The sequence below is a fragment of the Artemia franciscana genome, chromosome 15, assembly GCF_032884065.1.
Source record: "Artemia franciscana chromosome 15, ASM3288406v1, whole genome shotgun sequence".
In the NCBI taxonomy this organism is placed as follows: domain Eukaryota; kingdom Metazoa; phylum Arthropoda; class Branchiopoda; order Anostraca; family Artemiidae; genus Artemia; species Artemia franciscana.
Genome location: NC_088877.1, coordinates 20,704,002 through 20,727,369, shown reverse-complemented (window position 1 = coordinate 20,727,369; position 23,368 = coordinate 20,704,002). Strand labels below are relative to the sequence as shown.

General features: G+C 34.7%; 1 protein-coding gene across 6 annotated transcripts in view; it reads left to right on the top strand.

Annotated features, from left to right (window-relative positions):
* The window catches only part of LOC136036170 (adenylyl cyclase-associated protein 2-like), a 73,646-nt gene that overhangs the window by 31,724 nt on the left and 18,554 nt on the right, over nt 1-23,368 (top strand). For 3 of the 6 annotated variants that reach the window (XM_065718241.1, XM_065718240.1, XM_065718238.1), the window contains one exon: nt 12,166-12,273. In XM_065718241.1, coding sequence (XP_065574313.1) covers nt 12,174-12,273 — 100 coding nt within the window. In that variant the 5' untranslated portion in view covers nt 12,166-12,173. Of the gene's footprint in view, nt 1-1,600; nt 1,626-3,241; nt 3,699-12,165; nt 12,274-18,700; nt 19,062-23,368 lie in introns of those variants that run through there. The other 3 variants (XM_065718235.1, XM_065718239.1, XM_065718237.1) reach the window with 3 other exon arrangements.

Below are 23,368 nucleotides of genomic sequence, written 5' to 3'. Positions count from 1 at the left end.
TTGGACAATGGAGGTAAGGAACTTATTAAGGCTATTGGTGGTAACTTCTGGGTGTTCAGATTGGCTAGAAAGAACGCTAGACATGGCTGGTTGCCCTTAAATAACTTCCAACTACTAAAAAGTACAATAGACCTTCTGATTTCTGATTGAAAGAGACTTTTGTGAAATTTTCACAACCACTCTTTCCATACAAAATGGCTAGGTAAAAACAAACATGGATGCTATAATACTTCACATAGGCCATGCTATTGGCTGAAAATCCTTAACCAAGAAGAAAATTTACCTTGGCGGAAAACCCTTTATCCATTGTTTATAGCCTCCACCATGGTTGTATCAGTAGATGCAACCATATAACCTTCTAGTGCCAAACAAAACCAAGACTGAATATGCTATTAATGCTACTTTATAACAATGAAACATTTGCTTAGTATTGTAGAGCATTTTCTAATCAGATAAGTGGTATGCTGCTGGACTGATACCCTTATATCCATATTTTTCTATAGAGAATAATATAGAATCAAAATTGAACCATGGATATGTCACAGAATAGACTATAATGAAGAAATTGCATAATAAACACACTTGTATTTGCTTGAAGGTCATGCAAATTTTGTCAAATTTGCTAGCAAAATTGGAACAGGTGTAATGATACCCCTTTTTACTAAGCCATTAAATATATTTCTTTAGTGGGTAGTAAGGGCTCTCACAGAAGTGGAGAAATGACCACCTTTATACCCCTAAAAGACTAAAAATAAACAAAAACCAATTAACTTTTGTAATATTTGTGGGAAAAGTTTATGTTTTTTTAACAATTGTTTTCAGACTCCTCCTACAAAAATTGCTCCGTCTTCCCACTGGAATATTTCTAGTGGTTTCATTGTTATGTAACTCAGAAAACAAGCAAGTTTCTGCAGTTCTAATTTTCTTTTTCTTAAGACTCGCTCTTCTCTATCAAGCAGTTAGTGGTAAGAAACTGTAGTAAGGAGCAACTTAGCTCAATAGTAAACGAAACTCTAAAAAACGAAATTCTGATGTTCATAGATACATCAAAAGAATCAGATTTTTATGCTGATTTTAAATATACAAGTTTCATCAAATTTATTCTTACCCTTCAAAAGTTACGAGCCTGAGAAAATTTGCCTTATTTTGGAAAATAGGGGGAAACACCCCCTAAAAGTCAGAGAATCTTAACAAAAATCACACCATCACATTCAGCATACCAGAGAATCCTGCTGTAGAAGTTTCAAGCTCCTATCTACAAAAATGTGGATTTTCGTATTTTTTGCCAGGAGACTGATCACGGGTGTGTGTTTATTTGTTTTTTTCCCAGAGGTGATTGTATCAACCCAGTGGTCCTAGAATTTCGCAAAAGGGCTCATTCTAACGGAAATTAAAAGTTCTAGTTCCCTTTTTAAGTGACAAAAAATTGGAGGCGCCTAAGCCCCCTGAATGCTCATTTTTCCCCAAAGTTAACAGATCAAAATTTTGAGATAGCCGTTTTGTTCCACATAGTTGAGAAACTGAATAACTATGTCTTTGGGGACAACTTACTCCCTTACAGTCCCCAGGAGAGGGGCTTGAAGTTACAAACTTTGACCAGTGTTTACATATAATAATGGCTATTGGTAAGTGTACATACATTTTCATTTTTTTTTGTGGGGGGGTTGAGGAGAGGGAGAACGTGGGGGATCTTTTCATGGAGGAATTTTTCAAGTAGGAAGAGAATTTCCGTGAAGGGGGCACAGGATTTTCTAGCATTATTTAAAACAATGAAAAAATAAATATGAAATTTGTTTTCAACTGAAAGTAAAGAGCAGCATTAAGACTTAAAATGAACAGAAATTATTATGCATATGAGGGGTTCATCACCTCCTAAATACTTCGCTCTTTACTCTAAAGTATTTTTAGTAATTTCGACTATTTCTTCTATGGCCTTTGTGGTTCAAGGGTCATTCTTAAAGAATTGGGATAAAATTTTGAGCTCTAGTGGAAAGAGCGAGGCATTAACGAGGAGGCATACCCCCTCATATACGTAATAAAAATATACGAATATAGAAATTAGTTATGTAAGTAAATTCGTAAATTACGTATATTTTTTACTAATAAAAATGTTCGTAATTAAAAGTTCTAGCTGCCTTTTTAAGTAACCAAAAGATTGGAGGGCACCTAGGCCTCCTCCCCCACCCCTTTCCCTCAAAATCGTCCTATCAAAACTAAGAGACAGCAATGTAGCCAAAAAAAAATTAATGAATATGCAATTTCATGTTAATTATTCGTGTGTGCAGAGCCAAAATCAAAACATATATTAATTCATAAACGTCCAGAAATTAAATATAAAAAAACAATTGTTTTTAACTGAAAGTAAGGAGCAACATTAAAACTTAAAACGAACAGAAATTACTCTGTAGATGAAAGGGGTCGTTCCCTCCTCAACGCCCTGCTCTTTACATGAAAGTCTTTTACTGTTTTAAAAAGTAGAGTTGAGAGAAAGAGTCAAACTTTCATATACGGAGGAATTTTTATTCGTTTTAAGTTTTAATGCTGCTCCTTACTTTCAGTTAAAAAATTTGTTTCTTACTGAATTACACACCTAAATTGATAAACATATTAGCTGTAATAACTTTCTTGGTTGTATTTGCACAAGTTTTGACACAGTTTTAGGATTAAAATAAATAAGGTTTTATATAATTATTTGTGGTTTTACTTTTTTATCTAGTAGATTTTCTGGTCATGTTTTTTACCTACAGAAATTGTTTGGGATTGTAAATTTTTAGTGAATCTACATATTTGATTTACTGAAGAACTGTGAAGAACTTCTCCTGCTCAACAAAAAATAACAAACACTTGCCCAGAAGATACATATAACCCTCTCTTCCAAAATAATCACAAACACAATGAAGACTTTAATGTTTCACACACGATAGTAGTTTAGCTACAAAAAGGGAAAGGGGTGAGTAAAGGACCATAAACGAAAGTTACAAGTAATTATTCTTAATGAAAATATTCACATACAACTTTATCAATAAACTGAGGATATATTCTTGTTACAGGATTTAGAACTTGTCTCTTCCAAGTTCTAAAACGCAAAAACCTGCTGGACTGGAGTGGTCGGTATTTCTGCACTTTAATTCAAAGGATAAGATAATTAATGCTTGTTTCAAATTTCTGTTTTGAGCTCTTTTGTCTTGTTTAACTGATTGTCACTGCCATTCCTGGTTCCTCATTTGGCATTCATTTTCAGACTTTGACTTTTGGATTCCTTAGTTTTCCATTTCTATGAGTCAGGGACTACGACAGATTGTTTAAGATTAATACAATGTCTTTGTTATGTGGCTGCTTGTCAAGTAAAATCGCTAGTGATGATGAAGAGGAAATACGTGTTGAGAAGAGTAAAATAGAAACAAAACAATCTGTTGCTATTGCTGCTAATGCTGAAACAGATGTTGGTTTGAAAGTACCTGAAATGAGCATTGAAGCTGAAAAAATTGAAATTTATAATGATCAGCTAACAAAAGAAACTACCAAAGTTACTGAGATTACTAATTTTACAAATGTTTCTCATACTGCTGAAATTCAAAGAGTATCAAATGGAATTAGCTCATTGGAAAAAATTCAAAGTCATAACATCCCTGAAATGAAAGAGATACTTCAAGATGTACCTGATGGCATTGTCTTGTTACTTAGAGATCTTGAATTAGGTTAGGAACTTTGTTTTGCTTTAAATGTTATATATATATATATATATATATATACATTTATATATATATATATATATATATATATATATATTTATATATATATATATATATATATATATATATATATATATATATATATATATATATATATATATATATATAAACAGTGGGCTGTTCTGCCTGATTCAGATGCGGTAGACAATTGATTTGCTTGCTTTTTGAGTTTTCTGGTATGTTAGTTTCTTTCTTACAGCTTTTCTGGTCCTGGTGATCTAACTAAGGTAGTCTTTATAATCTCAGATGAACCATTAAGTCTTTACATGGAAGCTACTTTAAAAGGTTGACTTGTTTTTCAAACACAAGGAAAATAGGCGGAGAGGATTTAAAATTGGAGAAATTTTGAAAAATATTGACATAAATTGCAATTTTTATTGCGTATCTGTCCCTTTCTTTGAGTCTGGTACTCTTTCGATAATCTTTTCTGATATATATATATATATATATATATATATATATATATATATATATATATATATATATATATGATGTGATTGTTTATATAATCCGATGATTGTAAACAAGATTTTTTGGAAGGTTTTTCTCACATCTTAAATTGCAATAGTTTTTTTTTTTTTTTTTTTTTTTTTTTTTTTTTTTTTTTTTTTTTTTTTTTTTTTTTTTTTAGAAAGGCTTAGCTCTCAAGTTTGGAACAGCAAAACTTAAGAGCTTTTTGAGGAATTATCCATGTAGCAAGTCAAAACCATCTCAATATTGCTTGTACAGAGCCTTGGCTGTGAAAACTGTACAACGTAATCTATTTCTGAAGACTTTCTCAGTGGTTATTTTTATCAATAGATTTTGGTTGTAAATAGGGAAGTTAATGCATTTTTTTTTTTTTTTTTTTTTTTTTTTTTTTTTTTTTTTTAGCATCCAAGTATTTATTTTAAGTTTCTGGGTGTTTCCTTGAGGGGATCCATGTCCAATTAAAGCTCTCCTTTGATAAGGTGCTGAGCTCGAGTAATTTGTTCTTTTTCACAGTCGCTCATAAGTATTGACAAATCGGATTCAGCTTGATACATAGCTCAGGCTATGTGTCAAGCTGAAACCAATACAGCCTAGGAGCCCCTGAAAGGCTGAAGCCTGCCTCCCTTACCGCTGTCATTGATGACAAAGATAATTTTCAGTTTGGTTCTGTATTTTGTTATAAAGAAATACATCGGTCACCGCTTTTCTTTTATTACTTAATGAAAACTGTCCACAAAAGAAGTTTTCAAAGAAAAGTAAAGAGTTACATTAAACCTAAGATGAGCAGAAACAAAACCAAATAATTTTTCAGGCTAAAGACTACCATAAATCACTATTGATAAACAAATGAAACCCATAATGAGAAGAATTACAGTAAATAATCAAGTCAAACTCAGAACAAGCAGAAACTACTACAAAGAGGAGTAAGGTTAACGCTCCCTGTGTCTTCAAAAGACCTGAACGTAATTTGTACTTTGCTGAAAATAATCTTGATGTTGAAATATATGTGTTTATTTCATCAAAAAAAGAAAAATATTCTAATACATCGGTTGAAAATATGCATAATCTCTTGGGCTCTATAGGGCTGATTGAATTCTAGCTCCCAGCATGTTGCAACCTTGAGCAAAAAAAAATATAAATCAACCATTCCCCTGCACATTCCCTGGAAGTTTTAATTTATTCCCTTAACCTTTCCTAAAATATTGAAGATACACCCTTTTGACGACCTTGGATGCACATAGTGCATTTTGATTTAGTTTAGTTTCCCATTCAATATACCCAGAAAATTTTAACTCAGTGGTATACCTTTGGTACACATAGTTTACTTTGATTCAGTTTTACATCACCCCAAATTTCTGTGAAAGTTTCAAGTTAATACAGTTTTCCTTTCCTGATATATTGGATTTGTGCCATTTTGACTACCTGGATGTACTTTAACTCTTTTGATTTAGTTCTTGTAGTAGCAGTTGCAAGTAGTTACAGTTGGAAGTAGTTGCATGTAATCACAGTCGTGGTTCACAGTAGCAGTCGCAAGTCGTCACAGTCACAATCGCAATTTGTTGCATTCACAGTAGCAAGTAGCTGCAGACGCAAGTGGTTGTTGCTAGGCCAGCCACAGTCACAAGTAGTTGGAACCGCAGTTGCAAGTAGTCGAAGTCGCATGTATTTGTAGATCCGAATAGTCATAAATGCAAGCAGTAAAAACAGTCATAACAGTAAAAAGTTGAAGTAGCTCTAGTATAGTGCGTTTTTGATTTTGTTGTTGGTTCAATATACTCTGTCCGCTGAAAGTTTTTCCTTAATGCACTCTGCAATTCTAGAAATATTGCAGATACGCCCTTCTAACTCCATATTTAGTTAAATATTCCCCTCGACATGTCATGAATGTCTCAACTTGATACAGAAACGCAAATACACCCTTATGACAAACTTGGATAGACATAGTTTGTTTTGATTTATATTAGCAGCCCCAATAACATTCTCTGAAAATTCCAGTGTAACACCCCTAGCTGTTCCTTGGATATTGCATATGTGCCCTTTTGACAATCTGGATGCACCCAGTACCTTTTGATTTAGTTTTACAGCTCCCTCAACTTTGACTGAAAAATGAAACTTAATACCCTGTTCTGTTTCTATCTTGTTGTATCTACGCCACTTTGACCACCTTGATGTACTTAAACCCTTTTGATTTAGTTCAATAGTAGTAGAAGCAGTAGTAGTAGTACTAGCCCTGAGTTTTTCAACTTAATACCCTTAACTGTTCCAGAATTATTTTTGACACATCCTTTTGATAACCAGTATGTGCATAATCCTTTTTGGTGTAGCTTATAGCAACATGAACTTCCCCTGAAAGTTTCTGCTTTACACCCTATTCCAGCCCTAAAATACCCTCACATGTGCCACTTTGACAACCTAGATGCACTTAGACCATTTTGATTTAATTCGAAGTAACAGCATTAATAGTAGAAGTAATAGCGATAATAATAGCAATATTAATAAGCCTGAAAATAGCTTAACATCATAAGGTGTTGCTGGGGTAATGCCGATACACCTCTTTGATAAACCGCATGAACAAAGTGTATTTTTACCTAGTTCAACATACCTTTGAGATTCCCGGAAATTTTCACCTTAATACCCTGAGCTTTGCAAGTAGTAGTAGTGACAATAGTAATTGTAGTAGCTATAGAAGTAGTAGTAAAAGCACGCACATAGTTTCTTTGGTTAGATCAACATCCATTACAGCATGCCTGGTAAATTTCAACTTGATACTAAGCTGTTCCTGAGACATTGCTGATACGCCCTTTTGACAATCTGCATACGTATAGTGTGTTTTGATTTAGTAGTAGTAGTAGTAGCAGTAGTAGTATAATGTACTACCTTTTTCAGTTGGAACCCCCCTTCATCATAGAAGAGTTGGTAGTGGCAGTAGTAGCAGTACCAGCTTGTCCTCTAATCACTTTTTATTGTTAAAAAGGGCACTAGAATCTTTAGTTCTCTTCTTTTTTGGCGAGCTGAAAGTAACCCTGGTTTATTGAACATCATGTATAGCCAGGGTAGTCTCATGGCGTATTTTCATGATTTTTGTTTATTTTTATATTCAGATTCATTTATTCAAACATTCATATTCATCAAAATCTTCAACTTGCCCAAATGGAGAGACAAGCTCGACTACTGGGCAAGACATATAAACAAAATTTAACAATCCTCATTGATACAGAACAAACAAAAAATGAACCACTATTTCATCAAAAAAAAAAAAAAAAAAAAAAAAAAAAAAAAAAAAAAAAAAAGTATCTTTAATGAGAGTATTTAAGGTGGAGTAAGTGGAGTGAGGCCAAAATAAAATAAAAAATAAAAAAATTTACCAACCGTTCTTGCAAGCAGATTCCATTATATAACTTTTTAATCGTCTCTTGAAAGATCCTTTTGGTAACTCAACAAATTTATTTAATGAATATTTGTTGGCTATTGATGGGATCATATACCGGAGGTTGAAACGGGATCTTTCATTTTTCACCAGAGGTAGTTTGTATGGGTTAAAACATCTAGTTATCAGTGAATTTTGATGTTTGGACAGTAAATTCTGGTCAAAAAAGAAATTATGTACATGTTGAATCTTAAAAAACCAACTAGATAATAGTAGATGAGATTTCTGTGTAAGAGTCATTATGTCTAGAAACAGGTAAGAGGTACGTGTTTCAGAGTGGATATCTGTACCCCTCGGGTGTTGTAAAAACAGTTTATTGATTTTTCTTAAATTTCCTTTTTGCTTGGGATAACCATCAGTGTGGCATAGGCTATAGTCAAAAGTTTGACATCTTATTATTTAGTTTTATCCTCTATTTAATAAATAAGGATCTGTCAAAATATTTCAGATCTGAAACATTTAAGATCTTATCTCTTCCAAGAGGTAAAATTTACTTTTAAAAATGGTTTGTTTGGTGAATATTTGAAATTTGGCAATGACTTGGAGACTGTCCTTTGATCCTAGTTCCACATTCTAAAGCCTAAGTATCAATCTAAGGGATGCGAATATGGTCCATACTTATCATTGTTATTTTAAAAGTGTAACTCCCAGAAATGCTATTTTGGACCAGTACCCTTATGCAATGTCAATGCGCATGTGTATGTAATTGTATGGCAGGTATTAAAAACTGTACCACCTGTCTCAAATTTGAACCAAACGGTATTGCAGAATTCTAATTTGTTGGGGTAAATAAACGTAGTTTTTCTTACTTTTCTCTTTAAGTTGTTTACAGTTTTCAATGGGGTGTCAAGGTTTCAAATAGAATAAAAGCATGTTTTTTATGGCACTTGGTATTTACCAAGTGACAGCGATCGCAATTTCTGTTGGTTTTTCTGTCGGTCCCGGTTTTATTAGTTTGGGCACTTCCAGATAAGTTAGAACGCTGAAATTTGGCAGGGTATCAGGGACCAGGCGAGATTAAATTAGAAATAGTCGTTTTTTTGATTCGACAATATGGGGGGAGTGGGAGACGATTAACTCAGAAAAAAAATAGGAAAAATGAGGTATTTATAACTTACGAACGGGTGATCGGATCTTAATGAAATTTGATATTTAGATCGCAATTTCTGTTGGTTTGTCTGTTGTCCCGGTTTTACTAGTTTGGGCACTTCCAGATAAGTTAGAACGCTGAAATTTGGAAGGCGTATCAGGGACCAGGTGAGATTGAATTAGAAATAGTCATTTACCCGATTCGACAATATGGGGAGGGGGAGTGGGGGACGATTAATTCAGAAAATAATTGAAAAAATGAGTTTTTTTTAACTTACGAACGGGTGATCGGATCTTAATGAAATTTTGATATTTAGAAGGATATCATGTCTCAAGAGCTCTTATTTTAAACCCGACCGGATCCGGTGACATGGGGGGGGGGAGTTGGAGAGGGAAGCCTGGAATCTTGGAATACGCTTAGAGTGGAGAGATTGGGATGAAACTTGGTGGGAAAAATAAGCACAAGTTCTAGATACATGATTGACATAACCGGAACGAATCCGCTCTCTTTGGGGGAGTTGAGGGGGGGGGGGGGGTAATTCGGAAAAATCACGAACGAGTGATCGGATCTTAATAAAATTTGATAATTAGAAGGACCTTGTGAATCGGAAAACTTATTTTAAATTCCGACCGGATCTGGTGTCATTTGGGGGAGACCGGAAATCTCGGAAAATCGCATAGAGTGGAAAGATCGGGACGAAACCTGGTGGGAAGAATAAGCTTAAGTCCTAGATACGTGATTGACATAATCGGAATGGATCTGCTCTCTTTAGGGGAGTTGTGGGGGACATAATTCAGTAATTTGAAAAAATTAAAAAAATGAGGCAGGTATTTTGAATTTACGAACGGGTGATTGTATCTTAATGATTTTTTTTTAATTAGAAGGACCTCGTGTCTCAGAGCTCTTATTTCAAATCCCAACTTGATCCGTTGACATTGGGGGGAGTTGATGGGGGAACTGGAAATCTTAGAAAATGCTTAGTGGAGAGATTGGGATGAAACTTGGTGGGAAGAACAAGCAAAAGTCCTAAATACGTAATTGACATAACCAGACCGGATTTGTTCTCTTTGGGGGAGTTATGGGGGGTGTTAATTCGGAAAAATTAGAAAAAATGAGGTATTTTTTAACCTACAGACGGGTGATCGGATCTTAATGAAATTTGTTATTTAGAAGGATCCCGTGTCTTAAATTTGTTATTTAGAAGGACCTCGTGTCTCAGAGCTCTTATTTCAGATCCCAACCGGATCCGGTGACATTGGGGGGGGGGTTGCTCTCTTTGGGGGAGTTGAGGGGATTTCTATTACTTTGGCGAATTTGAGAAAAAGTACAAGTTATAGATTCGTGATTGACATAAGCGGACCGGATCTGGTCTCTTTGGGGGAATTGGAGGGATTTCTAGTGCTTTGGCGAGTTCGGTGCTTCTGGACGTGCTTGGACGATGAAATCGATTACTCTAGTACCGAGTCTAATTTTAAGTTCCGACCTCCCCACAAGTGCCATGTGAGCTCTTGGCTCTTGTTCATACATGTACTAACTTTTACTACTCTGACTAAAATTTTGATCTGATACCAAGTGGAGCTACAGAGGCTCTATGATAAAAAGGGTGTTTTGCCAATCTTGAAATCGATAGTCAATGTTTTTGGAATGTAGCTAAGCAATGAGCTGCCGTAGACGGTTTTAGAGTAAAACAGTGTGATAGAATGTGGCTCGGCTGAAAGGTAGAGTAATTCGGGTGTATACCATGTGGCAGTGTGCTAATCCTCGTTTGTTCGTACAGCATAATTTATGTTCGCTTTTACTCTTGCTGCCTATAAGACACGTCTTTTCTGAAGTGCTATATTTCAAGGACAAAATACAATTTTTAAAATACTTTTTTGAAAATTTTCAGAAAAACTGAATGGGGGAGAGAGATTTTTTTTTCCAATTTCTCAGTTTTGCTATCAAAAATTGTCAAGTCTAAAAAGTGTATATTTCTTTGCTCTCGAAATCGTGCCCTTCATAGTCCATCTAAAACCTGTATAAAATAGATCCGCTTATTAAAAGGAAACCGGATTTTCGTCTGAAAATCAAAATGTTTGCTTGCTCCTTCTCCATTTTGGCCCTTTTCAAGCTAGGTTATATTTCAGAAATTCAAAGTAACTATGCGATACATATTCCAATAAATGATAATCTATTATTTTCTGGTTCTGATAGAAAATTTAGAAATATTTCTGGATGTTAAAGGCAAAGAAAGTTTAAAGTAGAAATTACTGACTTGCAAGATTTGCTCTGTCACGTTTTTGTAATTTTAAATAAGAGTATTGCAAATTTTCGAAAATGGACCAATTCATTCAGCATTATTTAATTGCTCCAGTTTTACCTAGTTCCTTTTATTAAAAATGTTACGTGAAATAAAGATTTATTGTATAATTCATTTTCACGTTTGCTTAAGTATAACCAACGCTACTTTCATGAAAATAATTCTATGCTTTAATAGTATCAAAGTCAGCATATTGGATTCGATTGAGACGTTGCTGCGGTAATGCACCATTCCAGTAAGCCCTTTGAACTTGACCTTGAAATGGCGTGTTGTAACTGAGTCTCTGAAACTCATTGAAGTCAAACTCATTTTAGACAAAATAAAAACGAAAACAACTTAATTTCAAGAGAAGTAACATCTTCTTTTTCAAAATAAAACATCGCCTAGATGCTTGAAATCTGTAGAAAAATATCGTTGGAATTCCAGAGTAAAAATAGAAACGATAATGTGTTATTTTCGCATCACAAAGTTACTGTATGTAGCATTGTGAAAACTCGGACTGTATCTTAACTGAAATTTAGAAAGGCTACTTAACAGAAATTAAACCGTGCATTCTCGCTCTCATGATCTTTTCGAGGTGGATTTGGTTTCTAATAAGGATGCATGCTGAATACGCTTTGCTGACACTAATTCACCTTGCTGCGCTTAGGTAGCTGGTGTATGAAAACTTCCTTCCCTCTAGAATGAACAGCAGTCGCTAAAGGTAAAAAAAAAAATGGAATAGACTTCTTAGTCCAAACTGGTGGTGCTGATCTCTGTCACCTGGCCCCTCAGCCAGGAAGTACTGCGGGAAACTGGGGGCACCTATCCTGTGATTTCGCACACCCTCCTTGTTTATCTCCCCCAGTTTTTTTCAAGTACTCATCGTATGTATCGTGCGTGTGTATCGTGCAAATCAATACGGTTTACAGCAGTACCTTGAGTTAAAACGGTAATCATACACAAAGTTCAGGGATCAAAATATTGTGAATAGATCTTTTTCTACATTGGTAATATTCCCTTCCTGACAACCATCAAATTATCAAAAAGTTATTTGAACTCAACCTAATTATCGGTTGTGTAACATGCTTCGTTTTCTTAGATTGGTTTTACTATAGTTTAAGTTAACCGATATACCATTTTTTAGATTCAAAGATGTCTGCAGATCTGACGAAATTGATTGGCCGTTTAGAAGCCGTTACTTGTCGATTAGAAAATATTGCATCTGCAACTGACATGGCAAGTACAAGTCAAGGTAAATTTTAATGCCTCTACCAGGGAGTTAGGGCAATTTAAACCTTATTGAAGAACCAAGGATCCGCAGAAATACTTTGAGAAAAACATATAAAAATTAGTGTGTGGTTGAAGAATATTCGATTGGAAAATATCTAACTGAATATCAAATATTAAATGTTTATTAAGAAAAAAAGCGTTTGGAATTCCAAATTATAGGTGTACTTGACTTCTTCCATCTTTTGTTGGCAAGCCAGATCATATCTCTTTGTCTCTGGGCTATTGAGTGCGGCAATTCTGTACATGCTATAAAGAATAATTTCTTTGGAGTCATTCAAAGGACTCTACAGAAGGATTTAGATGTCCTCCATATAGCCAATGCTTCTGTTTCCCTCCTATAGCTTCTTAAGAAGTGTAGCCACCTTCTTATTTCAGAAAGAGGTCTACCTCCTTATTCATCCTCTACTTGAATGTGATTCTCCCTTTTCGCACCTTGACATTTCAAGTGGGGACTCGGATAAAATTGAATACATCTAAAAAAGAATTCTGCAAATTCTTTTTAACGATTATAGAAGTCCAGTACTCCCTCCTACTAAAAGAGAAAGATTTAGAAACTCGAGCTGGTGAAACATAGTTGATACCCGCTCTGGTTGGGTAAGTCGGTGCCTAAATTTGACCTGACTGAAGTTAGGAAAAAGTTTCAGCTTTCTCCACAGATTTGTTAAGTAAGCGTGGATTTAACCTCAGTATCATGAACTCTAAGCAATGCAGTAATAATAATTTAAGAAGAGAAAAAATATAAGCGATAGTAAGGAAGTCATTAAATCCTGACATCCAATTAACAAGTTAGTTGATAATGAATTTTGTCATCTAACACACTTCCGATTGTAAAACTTATTGTGCCAATGAATTTCTTTAAATTGAGCATTCATCAGTTTTATTAATTTGGTATTTAACAAGGGCGCCGGCAGAAAATTTTCCGGGGGGGGGGACGCTAAAATAGCAGTGGTGGTTTAGTGACAGTGAATATATTTCAGGATATTTTTTCCGTAGGAATAAGTTTATTTTTTTGTAAATATGTTTCATATATTTCATTATTATGCATTTGATCTTAAAAGAAAATTAAGCTCAAACCAAAAATACAGAAAGATTTATTGCTTCCGTAGATTACTTGTCCTTATGCAATTTCCTACGCCTTAGAATATTTTACAGAAAGAGTAGAGTTACTCCAAAATCATCTTGCCTGCATAGATACTAAGTTTTGATTTTATAACGACCATATAAAATGTACCTCTGAAAATTCCTTATATATTAAGATATTAAAAAAAATAGCGAAAGAAAAACAAAATTTAGACTTACTATATTAGCCGTTAAGACCCTCTTTCTATTTATTGTCCTATTAAACTAAATAAAATGAACAATTTCAAATAAATTTCCGTCACTAGAGAATCTTATCAAATAGTTTGTGATACAAAACTGGAAATAAAAAGTGACTTGGAACAATATTCACAAAAATTAAAATGGAATTCTCCTGACAATTGCTACACCGACAGTATTGGCTTTTTAGGCTGATTCTAAATATATAAAATTCTTTCAGTTTATTGTTGCCCACGAAAAATCTGAGAAAATTTGCCTGATTTTTGGAAAAAGGGGAAACTCCCTCAAAAAGAAAGCGATCTTATCAAAAATCCCTTTACTAGATATATCATATCAGACAATTCGACCGTAGAGGTTTCAAGCTCCAATCTTCAAAATGTGTAATTTCAAATTTTTTTTTTTTAAGAAAGAAACGTCGTCGATGCATGTTTTATTTGTTTTGTATTCTCCAAGGGGTAGTTGTATCAAGCCGAAAGTCTAAGATAATGGAGAGAAAGCTCATTCAAATGTAAATTTAAAGCTCTTTTTTAAGTGACTATAAAGATTGAGTCAGGGAAAAGTCTTGTTTTCTACCATTTTAGGGCAACAAACTACGACTTTACCCCAAAGAGGACGAATTTGCAATCAGTTTAAAATTCCTAAACGAAATTTCTTTATATCTCTTGCTTTTTCTTTACCGATTCAATTTTACGTATGGTGATTTAAAGGGTAATTGTCCGGAATAAATTTTTGCCAGTATTGAATTGTCCGGAGGATATTCTTGTGGGGAGGGGTATTTTTCCGTGGAGGTGGAGCCGTGTATCCTGGCATTATTTAAAAAGCGATCAGAAAATAAATATTTTTTTTTTTCAACTGGAAGTAAGGATCAACATTAAAGCTTAAAACGAACAGAAATTATTACATATGTGAACCACCTTGCTCTTTGCGCTGAAGTTTAAATTTTGCCACAATTGTTTGAAAATAACTCCTGAAACACAAGGGTCATTTAATTAAAATAATGAGTAACTTTTTTGGGGGTGCCGACAAACTGTAGCTTGAAGATCAGGGTATTGAGGAAGGGGGTACCCCTCCCCTCACATACGTAATAATTTTGATTCATTTTAAGTTTTAATTTTGCTCCTTGCTTTCAATGAAAAAAAATATGTTTTTTATTTAATGAAGCTTAGAGACTAACATAATTCTAAATGCAATGGAAAAACTATGTCAGTTAAAGTAAAAGTGTACAAAAAAGAAAAAAAAGTACTTACAAAACATACACAAAACAATAGCCCACTTACAAAAACTAAGATATGAACTCCCAACAGTCAGTTCTGTTGAGAATGCCGAAGGATTGGACGGATATTAACAAAATCGACAGTTTTGAGTTTGGTTATCAAACACCAAAATATTTAATGCCTTTAGAATCAGTGTTTATAGAAAAAAAGTAACACATTATCAAATTAGTTTGTTCGAAATGAAACATTAAAACTAAGATTAAGAAAATCAAATAATTTTTTTAATTCAATATTTGTAATTTGATTTTAAATACCAAAAACCAATTTAATTGTCACCTCTATGCTTCATAACTGTAAAAAATTAAATCTTTTTCAAAGTGAAAACTAAATAATTTTTGTAACTCCTGGAAAAAGTAAATGATAATAAAACACAAAAAAACGTATCCGTTATGGGGGAAAATACAGAAATTCCCAGCATTCCCTTCAGGGGAAACATTTCTGATTATAGTAGCTTCAAATATCAGCTGATGGGTACTCTTACAATGCAAGCAAAAGTTGATGACATATTTTTTTTTTTACCGAAGTTGTCCCTTATTAAGTTGTTTTCCTTGTGTTTTCCATAATTATACGAATTTTCTTGTGTACTAATAACTGTGCTAATTACTATTAAAAAAAATACATGTTTAGGATGAACATAAAATGCTGATTCTTTGATTGAATGTTATCAATAGTCCGGCTCTTATACTTAGTCAACTAGTTCGTGGTATAGAATGGTAGTAAGGAGCGACCCGGCTCAATAGTAACCGAAACTCTAAAAAACAGAATTTTGATACCAATAGTAAGATCGAAAGAATTGTATTTTAATGTGAATTTTAAATATATAAGTTTCATTAAGTTTAGTCTTACCCATCAAAAGTTACGAGCCTGAGAAAATCTGCCTTATTTTAGAAAATAGGGGAAACACCCCCTAAGAGTCATAGAATCTTAACGAAAATCACACCATCGGATTCAGAGAACCCTATTGCAGAAGTTTCAAGCTCCTATCTAGAAGAATGTGTAATTTAGCATTTTTTGCCAGAAGACAGATCACGGACACATGTTTATTTGTTTGCTGTTGTTGTTTTTTGTTTTGTTTTTTCCCAGGGGTAATCTTGTCGACCCAGTAATCCTAGAACGTCGTGAGAGGGCTCATTCTAACGGAAATTAAAAGTTCTAGTGCCCTTTTTAAGTGACCGAAAAAATTGGAGGGCACCTAGGCCCCCTCCCACGCACATTTTCCCCCTAAGTCCTGGATCAAAATTTTGAGATAGCCTTTCTGTTCAGCTTAGTCGAAAACCTAATAATTATGTCTTTGGGGACTACTTAATCTCCCACAGTCCTCGGGGGGGGGGGGCTGCAAGTTATAAACTTTGATCATTATTTATGTATAGTAAAGGTTATTATGAAGTGTACAGACGTTTCCAGGGGGACTTTTTTGCGTTGGGGTGGGGGTGGATCGGGGGAGAGGGTTATGTGGGAGGATCTTTCCCAGGATTTTCTAGCATTATTAAAAAAACAATGAGAAAATAATTTTTTTTTCACCTGGAAGTAAAAAGTAGCATGAAAACTTAAAACGAACATAAAATATTACGTATATAGGGGGTTCGTCTCCTCCACAATACCTTGCTCTTTAAGTTAAAGTATTTTTAATAATTTCAACTATTTATTCTGCGGCCTTTGTGATTCAGGGGTCATTCTTAAGGATTTGCGATAAAATTCAAGCTATAGTGTAAAGAGCGAAGTATTGACGCGGGAGCAACCTCCTCATATACGTAATAAAAATACACAAATATAGAAGTTGGTTACGTAAGTTAATTCGTAAGGTACGTATATTTATTACTAACAAAAACGTTCGTACAAAAAATAAAAAATTCTAGTTGCATTTTTAAGCAACCAAAAACTGGAGGGCAACTAGTGGTGGCTTCTCTCTCACCCCTTTTTTGTATCAAAATAGTCCGATCAAAGCTATGAGAAAGCCATTTGGCAAAAAAATTAGTATGCAAATTTCGTTTTAATTATTCATATACGGTGAGCCAAAATCGAAACATACATTAATTCAAAAACGTTCAGAAATTAAATAAAAAAAACTAGTTTTTTTTAACTGCAAGTAAGGAGTGACATTAAAACTTAAAACAAACAGAAATGATTCCGTATATGAAAGGGGTTCTCCCCTCCGACAACGCCTTTTTTAATTGTTTTAAAAAGTAGATTGTGACAGAGTCAAACTTTAGAGAGTAACTAAAAGTAAGACTAAAAGTAACTAAGACTAAGAGTAAACATTATTTAATTATTGACAAGGACCGTTACTTACCATTCAATAATACGAAGAATTTTGTTTTTTTTTTTTGTTACTTTTAACCAAATCATATAGAAAAAACGTTTGTGAAAAAGTGGAAAGGGGTCACTCAGTCATAAATTAGAACTTGTATTTTTCTTATTAAGGGTCAAAATCTATTGGCCAGCAGCCAAAAATGGAGGGGCTCCCATTTTTTTCATGGTTTTTCCCTATTTCCAGGTCATGCCCGCCTGCCGGCGTCCATGGTATTCAACTTAAGTTTTCAGACACTATCAATTATTATACAAACTTTAAAAACACTACCATTATTCTACATATGGTGAATAATTTTCTAGGGGGTAATTCCGCGAGGGTGGGGGAATTTTCCATATTAATGAACTTATTTGTATATCTTTGTCCAACTCTTCGCACATCTAGCACAAATTAATTAATTAATTTATTTATATAAATGTAGGTTAAAGGACAACTTCTTTCTGTATTGGATTTATTGTATTATAGAAAGCATGACGTTTGAAAAATTAGAAAATGAATTTATGTTCGTATTTGTCGATTCATTGCATTCTCGATTTCCAATTGAAGGGAGGGGATTGTCCGCGGGAATGGAGGGGGGAGGATCGTTCACAGGGGAAATCTCGCAGGTGGAATAAATAGCTTAAATTTAAAAATACGATCGTAAGTAATATGTGGTAGGATTTTCGTGAAGGAGGAGTTTTGTACGGGAGAATATTCCTTGAATTTCTTTTCCTTAAGACCGTACCAACGCATGATGGGTATATATATATATATATATATATATATATATATATATATATATATATATATATATATATATATATATATATATATATATGTATATATATATATATATATATATATATATATATATATATATATATATATTTCGAAAAGCAAACTCAAAAAGTGGGTCCTTTTTCTCGAAGTATTGGTCTGCAAAGTTGAAAAGAGTCTGGTTTAAGGGGGTGGTAGCCCTCCTCATATTTAGGGTAACCCGTGGTATGAAATTAAAAGGGAACAAGAATTAAATAAAAAAACAAGCTTTAAATGAAAGTAAAGAGCGACATCAAAATTTAAAACGAGCTGAAATTATTCCTTATATAGAGGAGCTGCTCCCTCCTTTTCCGGCCGCTCTGTCACCGAAAAATAGCATACATTGAAGATAATCAGCAATCATTCTCCGTAACTAATTAAAGTAGAGACCATGCCCCGCTTTTGCAAATTTCTCTGTTTTCTTCAAAGTTCTTATTTTGTAAGAAAACAAAAAAATTATAGAGAATTATATTGTAAGAAAATGTAATGTTTTAATTTGAAACATAAGCATCAAGAAAGTCTCGCGCAAAAATAGCACCTCTTTTCACATAGACAAGCGTTCGTAATTTGCTCACATAATTCTTTTTTTGGTGCTTTGGGTCACCCATTGCCTCCAGTGTCGTTACGGCTGATCTGATCAAGCTTTTTTTAAGTATGTTTAATTAATCCATTTTTAGCAGTAGTTGGCATTCAACTTAGAGTGTTTAAAGATGGGTAATGGGCTGTCAAGGCCTTCGCCTGTATACTCGAGAAAGTTGAATCGACATCGTAAAATTTCGATGAATTCAGATTGTGGAAGTTTGTCAGATTGCTCTCAAGAAGGATGTTGTGCACTTGGGCCAGGGTGCCCTGAATTAATTGAAGAAGAAATTTTGCAAAGTGTTTTCATTAAAGGATTAGAGAGTCAAAAGGTTAGATATGAGAAAGAAAAGGTTTCGGATATTTATTGTTCGGTGAAGAAAAAAAGTGATAGAAGGACTGAGGAAACCAAGCGCCACCAAAAAAGGATAACTTTTGATGAATCAACCTGCGTTAGCCCCCCAAAGGATTCTTTAGGTTATTAATTTTATTACTGCTTTTACAAAGATGCATCCATTGGCGGATCCAAGATTTCGTGAAGGGGAGTGACCAGCTGACTGGGTTATTTGCCTGTTTTGCTCGTCATGTTTGCAGGCTAGAACCTTGAAGTTCATTTTGCATCTATGATTGAAATTTAGTCAATTATTGATTTTATTATTGATTTTTTTTGCCTGTATGATTTGTATTAATATATCCAGCATTTCAAGAATTACACTGTCTTTAAGCCACAGGAGGAGGGTTCGACAGATTCACATAAATATAAATAAAATTACACAAGAAACTCTAGCCTGACAAGGGGGCCACCCCTTGGATCTGCCACCGTACGCATCTTGCTCTGCTTTGATGTATTATTTTTTTTGTTTTGTTTTGTTTTTTTCATTCTACTATACTTCTTGTTTTGACCTTGGATTGTCTCAAGAGTTTTCTATGAAAGTTCTATCTATGATAGTTAACCTGTTTGTAGTACAATTTGACGAAGTTCATTAAACAAAAATATAGAAAAATTAAAAGGAAAGTCTATTGTCAATTGTCTTTTTATTGCAGCCATCTGGGTGAAAAATGTCCGTATGTTCATGGTTTGGATTACTGTGGCTTTCGCGTCTAAATCTGGTTTCCATGCAAAAAATGTTAGCACATGGAAATTGCATAATTTAGAGGAACTTCGTAGAGAGTTGGGGTCCCAAAAACCCTAAGAGGGCAAGTGATATTGATGAAAATTATACCATAAAATCAGCATATCCAAGAACCCTTTTCTTCTTCTTCTTTTTTTTTTATAGATTTTAACCCCTGGCTACAAAACTGTTTTTGTATCTTATCTGAGGGTCAACCTGACGGATGTGCGTTTATTTTGCCTTTTTTTTTCTCCAAGGGGTGATCCTGTCGAAATAACAGTGCTGAAAAAATCGGGAGAAGCCTCATTTGAATGGAATTAAAAGTTCTAGTGCCCTCTTAAGCAGCAAAAAAGATTTATTTCAATGAATGTCGTTTTCTGCAATTGATTAGCGCTAGGCAGTAATGCTACTTGGTGACGCATTTCGTCCCTAATGATTGGCGTAGTCCATACAAAATAAATGGTTATGTAGACTTTATTTTAAAGCGTCATTTACCTAAGTTGATTCATTTGGGGTTTTTGATTCATCTGTGCATCAGGCATTGGGGAGGAGGGCGGGTGGATCTTTGTGTAGTGGTGGAGTGCACTTAAACTCAAGAAAGGTGTATTCTAGGGTATTTTTTATGCTTACTCTCTGTTATCCTTCGGATAAATACAGAAGGAGGTATTTGGATAGGGGTGGATATTAATCTGTTGTCCCCATTGACTCCCATGATTATGTTTGAACTGCATGTGTAATGAAGCTTCTTAAGGGTGATAGTTTTCCTCTTATTGCAGACAATCTTTTTCTGTGTAACATAAGACATTACAATCGCATGCTTACTGGTGCATGAAGTGGAGAGGGGGGGCGAGGACATCGTGAGTGCTACCGGAAAATTTCTAGGGGACTGGTAAATGCTATCTTGAGCTTCGTCGTCCTTGTCTGGGGTGGGAGGACCTCATAAAGAAAGATTTAAAGGAAATGGGAACTTCCTGGGAGGGTGTAAAAAGGGAAGCTTTGAATAGATTGGGATGGAGGAGGAGTGTTCGTAGCTGTGTTGGCCTCAGGCGGCTGTGTGCTGCGGTGAATGGTTAGTAGTAGTTTTCAGAGATTTTTTTTTTTTCTACATAATAACGAAAATGCTGAATAGTTCCGTATTTATTTATATATAACGGCTGAAATGAACTTTGAAAGCGGCTGAAATGTTGAACCCATTTTTATTGTATCAAGACTATTCCTCCTAATAAATATTTGGATGAGTGAATTTTTGATCCACTTTTTCACTAATATTAAACTTGAATATAAAATCTAGGGGGCCTTTTACATAATTAAGAGAGCCTTACACTACCAGATTTCATATTTCTTTCGAGAAGGCAGTTTCTTTTTCTGCGGTGATCGCATAACATGAGGGGAACACTTCTTTGGACGGAAATTGAAAGGTCTTGAAGTTGGAATGTTCTATTCCAACAACAACAGCTAACACATTTCGGCTGTGTGTACAACCACGGTTGATATCAGGGATTCGTATTCTTACAGTATCACCAATTTGAGCAGGAGGAAAATTTTTGTGAAGTCTCTAATATTTTTGTTGCTTGTAGTAGAAGATTCTTTTTCGCCACCGTTTTTTATTGAAATTAGCTCGATTCAGTTTGAAATATTCTATCCCATCAGTTTTCAATACTAATTTTTCTGATTGTTCTTATTATATGTGAGAAGAAAATAAAGGACCTAATTACTCTGCACCAGGGACAAACACGGGAGGGGGGCTTGGCCCTTCTCCCTGGAATCCTGGGGTTTTCCGAATTTTTAGGTGCATATTCTTCAAATTATCAAATAATATTTGCTTTTTATTACTAGCCTGGTCCCCCCCCCTAAAAAAATCCTGTGTGTATATCTTATAAGCACTTAGCTAGTTTTGTAGCTGTTTTGTTTGTTTCTGTTTCATCTATGATTGTCAGATCCCTCTGCTCCTCAGTCCATATATTTATCTTGTTTGTTTGTTATTTATTATATGACCAAGTGGTCGAGATTTTTTCTCCTTAAGGCAACTTTCATTTCTTTATGATACTACCATATTTTACATTGGAACATTTTCTTCGATTCAAACAATTTTTGGTGATTGACTTATAATTATCGGGGACGGTTTCGTATATGGTCCCTGAATGATCATGGATCTAAAATGTGCAACTTTTCTATATATACAAGGCTGGAAAAGGGGCTCCCCCAGGCTCTACCTGGAGCCCTTCCATTTACATATTATTAATCATTGCGTCATTCTGATTCTAAGAAAGTGTATGATATCCATTTTTTCTGCTAACATGTATTAATGACATTTTTATTTTGAATCGACCACTTAAAATGTGCCATTGTTTTCCGGGGGTCTGCAGGAGATTGACGTAAATTTGTAGGTAACGAAAAGATTGATCAGGTTGGGAGCTTCAGTTACCTTGGTAGTATTATTAGTAAAGATGGTGGGAGCAATGAAGATGTTAAAAGTAGAATAGCTAAGGCTCAGGGTGTTTTTTCACAGTTAAAAAAAAGTTTGGAAGAATAGAAAGATAAGTGTACAAACCAAGATTAGAATATTGGAAGCTACAGTGATGACAGTAGTCAAATATGGCTCTGAAGCATGGGCACTCCAAAAAGCAGATGAAAATTTACTAGATGTTTTCCAGAGAAATTGCCTACGGATTGCTCTGGGTACCCGGCTGACTGACCGTATTTCAAACAGTAGGTTGTACGAAAAGTGTGGTTCAATCCCGCTTTCTGGGGCTATAATGAAAGAAAGGTTGAGATGGCTAGGCCACGTTCTATGGATGAATGATGACAGATTACCGAATATTGTCCTTTTTGGCCAACCGTCTGGGGCTACACGGAAAGCAGGTCGCCCTTGTCTGGGTTGGGAGAATGTCATAAATAAAGATTTAAAGGAAATGGGAACTTCCTGGGGGGGTGTAAAGAGGGAGGCTTTAAATAGATTAGGCTGGAGGAGGAGCGTGCGTAGCTGTGTTGGCCTCAGGCGGCTTGGTGCTGCAGTGAGTTATTAGTAGTAGTAGTAGTTGTAGATGTCACATGAAAACACTGGGGCATGCGGAGGTATAAAGGACGGCCGAGTCTCCTCCGGTTCATTTTATCGCTTAACAATAACGCTCTCGATTGTTCCCCGAAGGCCAAAATAAGTTAGTTCCCGCCAAAAGGGACGTATATTGTGCTAGTCAAAAGTATATAGTTTTAGCAGAGGGAAAAAGTGAAAGTGGAATCTAGGACATGCTTTTCTGACATATGGTCAGCGAAAGTTATTAGTCAAGCTAATTGTTAGCACAACCAAAAACACGAGAATTTCACGTCTGGATAAATCATGTTATGCTATTATGCTATTATAACGATTGATAATCGTAATTAGCTTGTGACCATTTAGTATTTAATTACGTTAATGCATCATGCAGTTTTTAATTAAATTTTTGTTGTTGTTATTTTTTGGGGGGGGGGTGGAAGGTCTCAGGTTATAAGAGAATGCTCTGAAATATGGAGACTATAGAGATTGCTATAGAAATAGCATTGTGGACCTAGACTAAAAAAAACCTAATCATTGTGTTTCATTTACAGCTATCTGTCATTTAAAGAATTAAGAATAAAAGGAAAAAAACTGTTAAACGTAGGGAGCAAATTTAAAACATAAATGAATAGAGATAT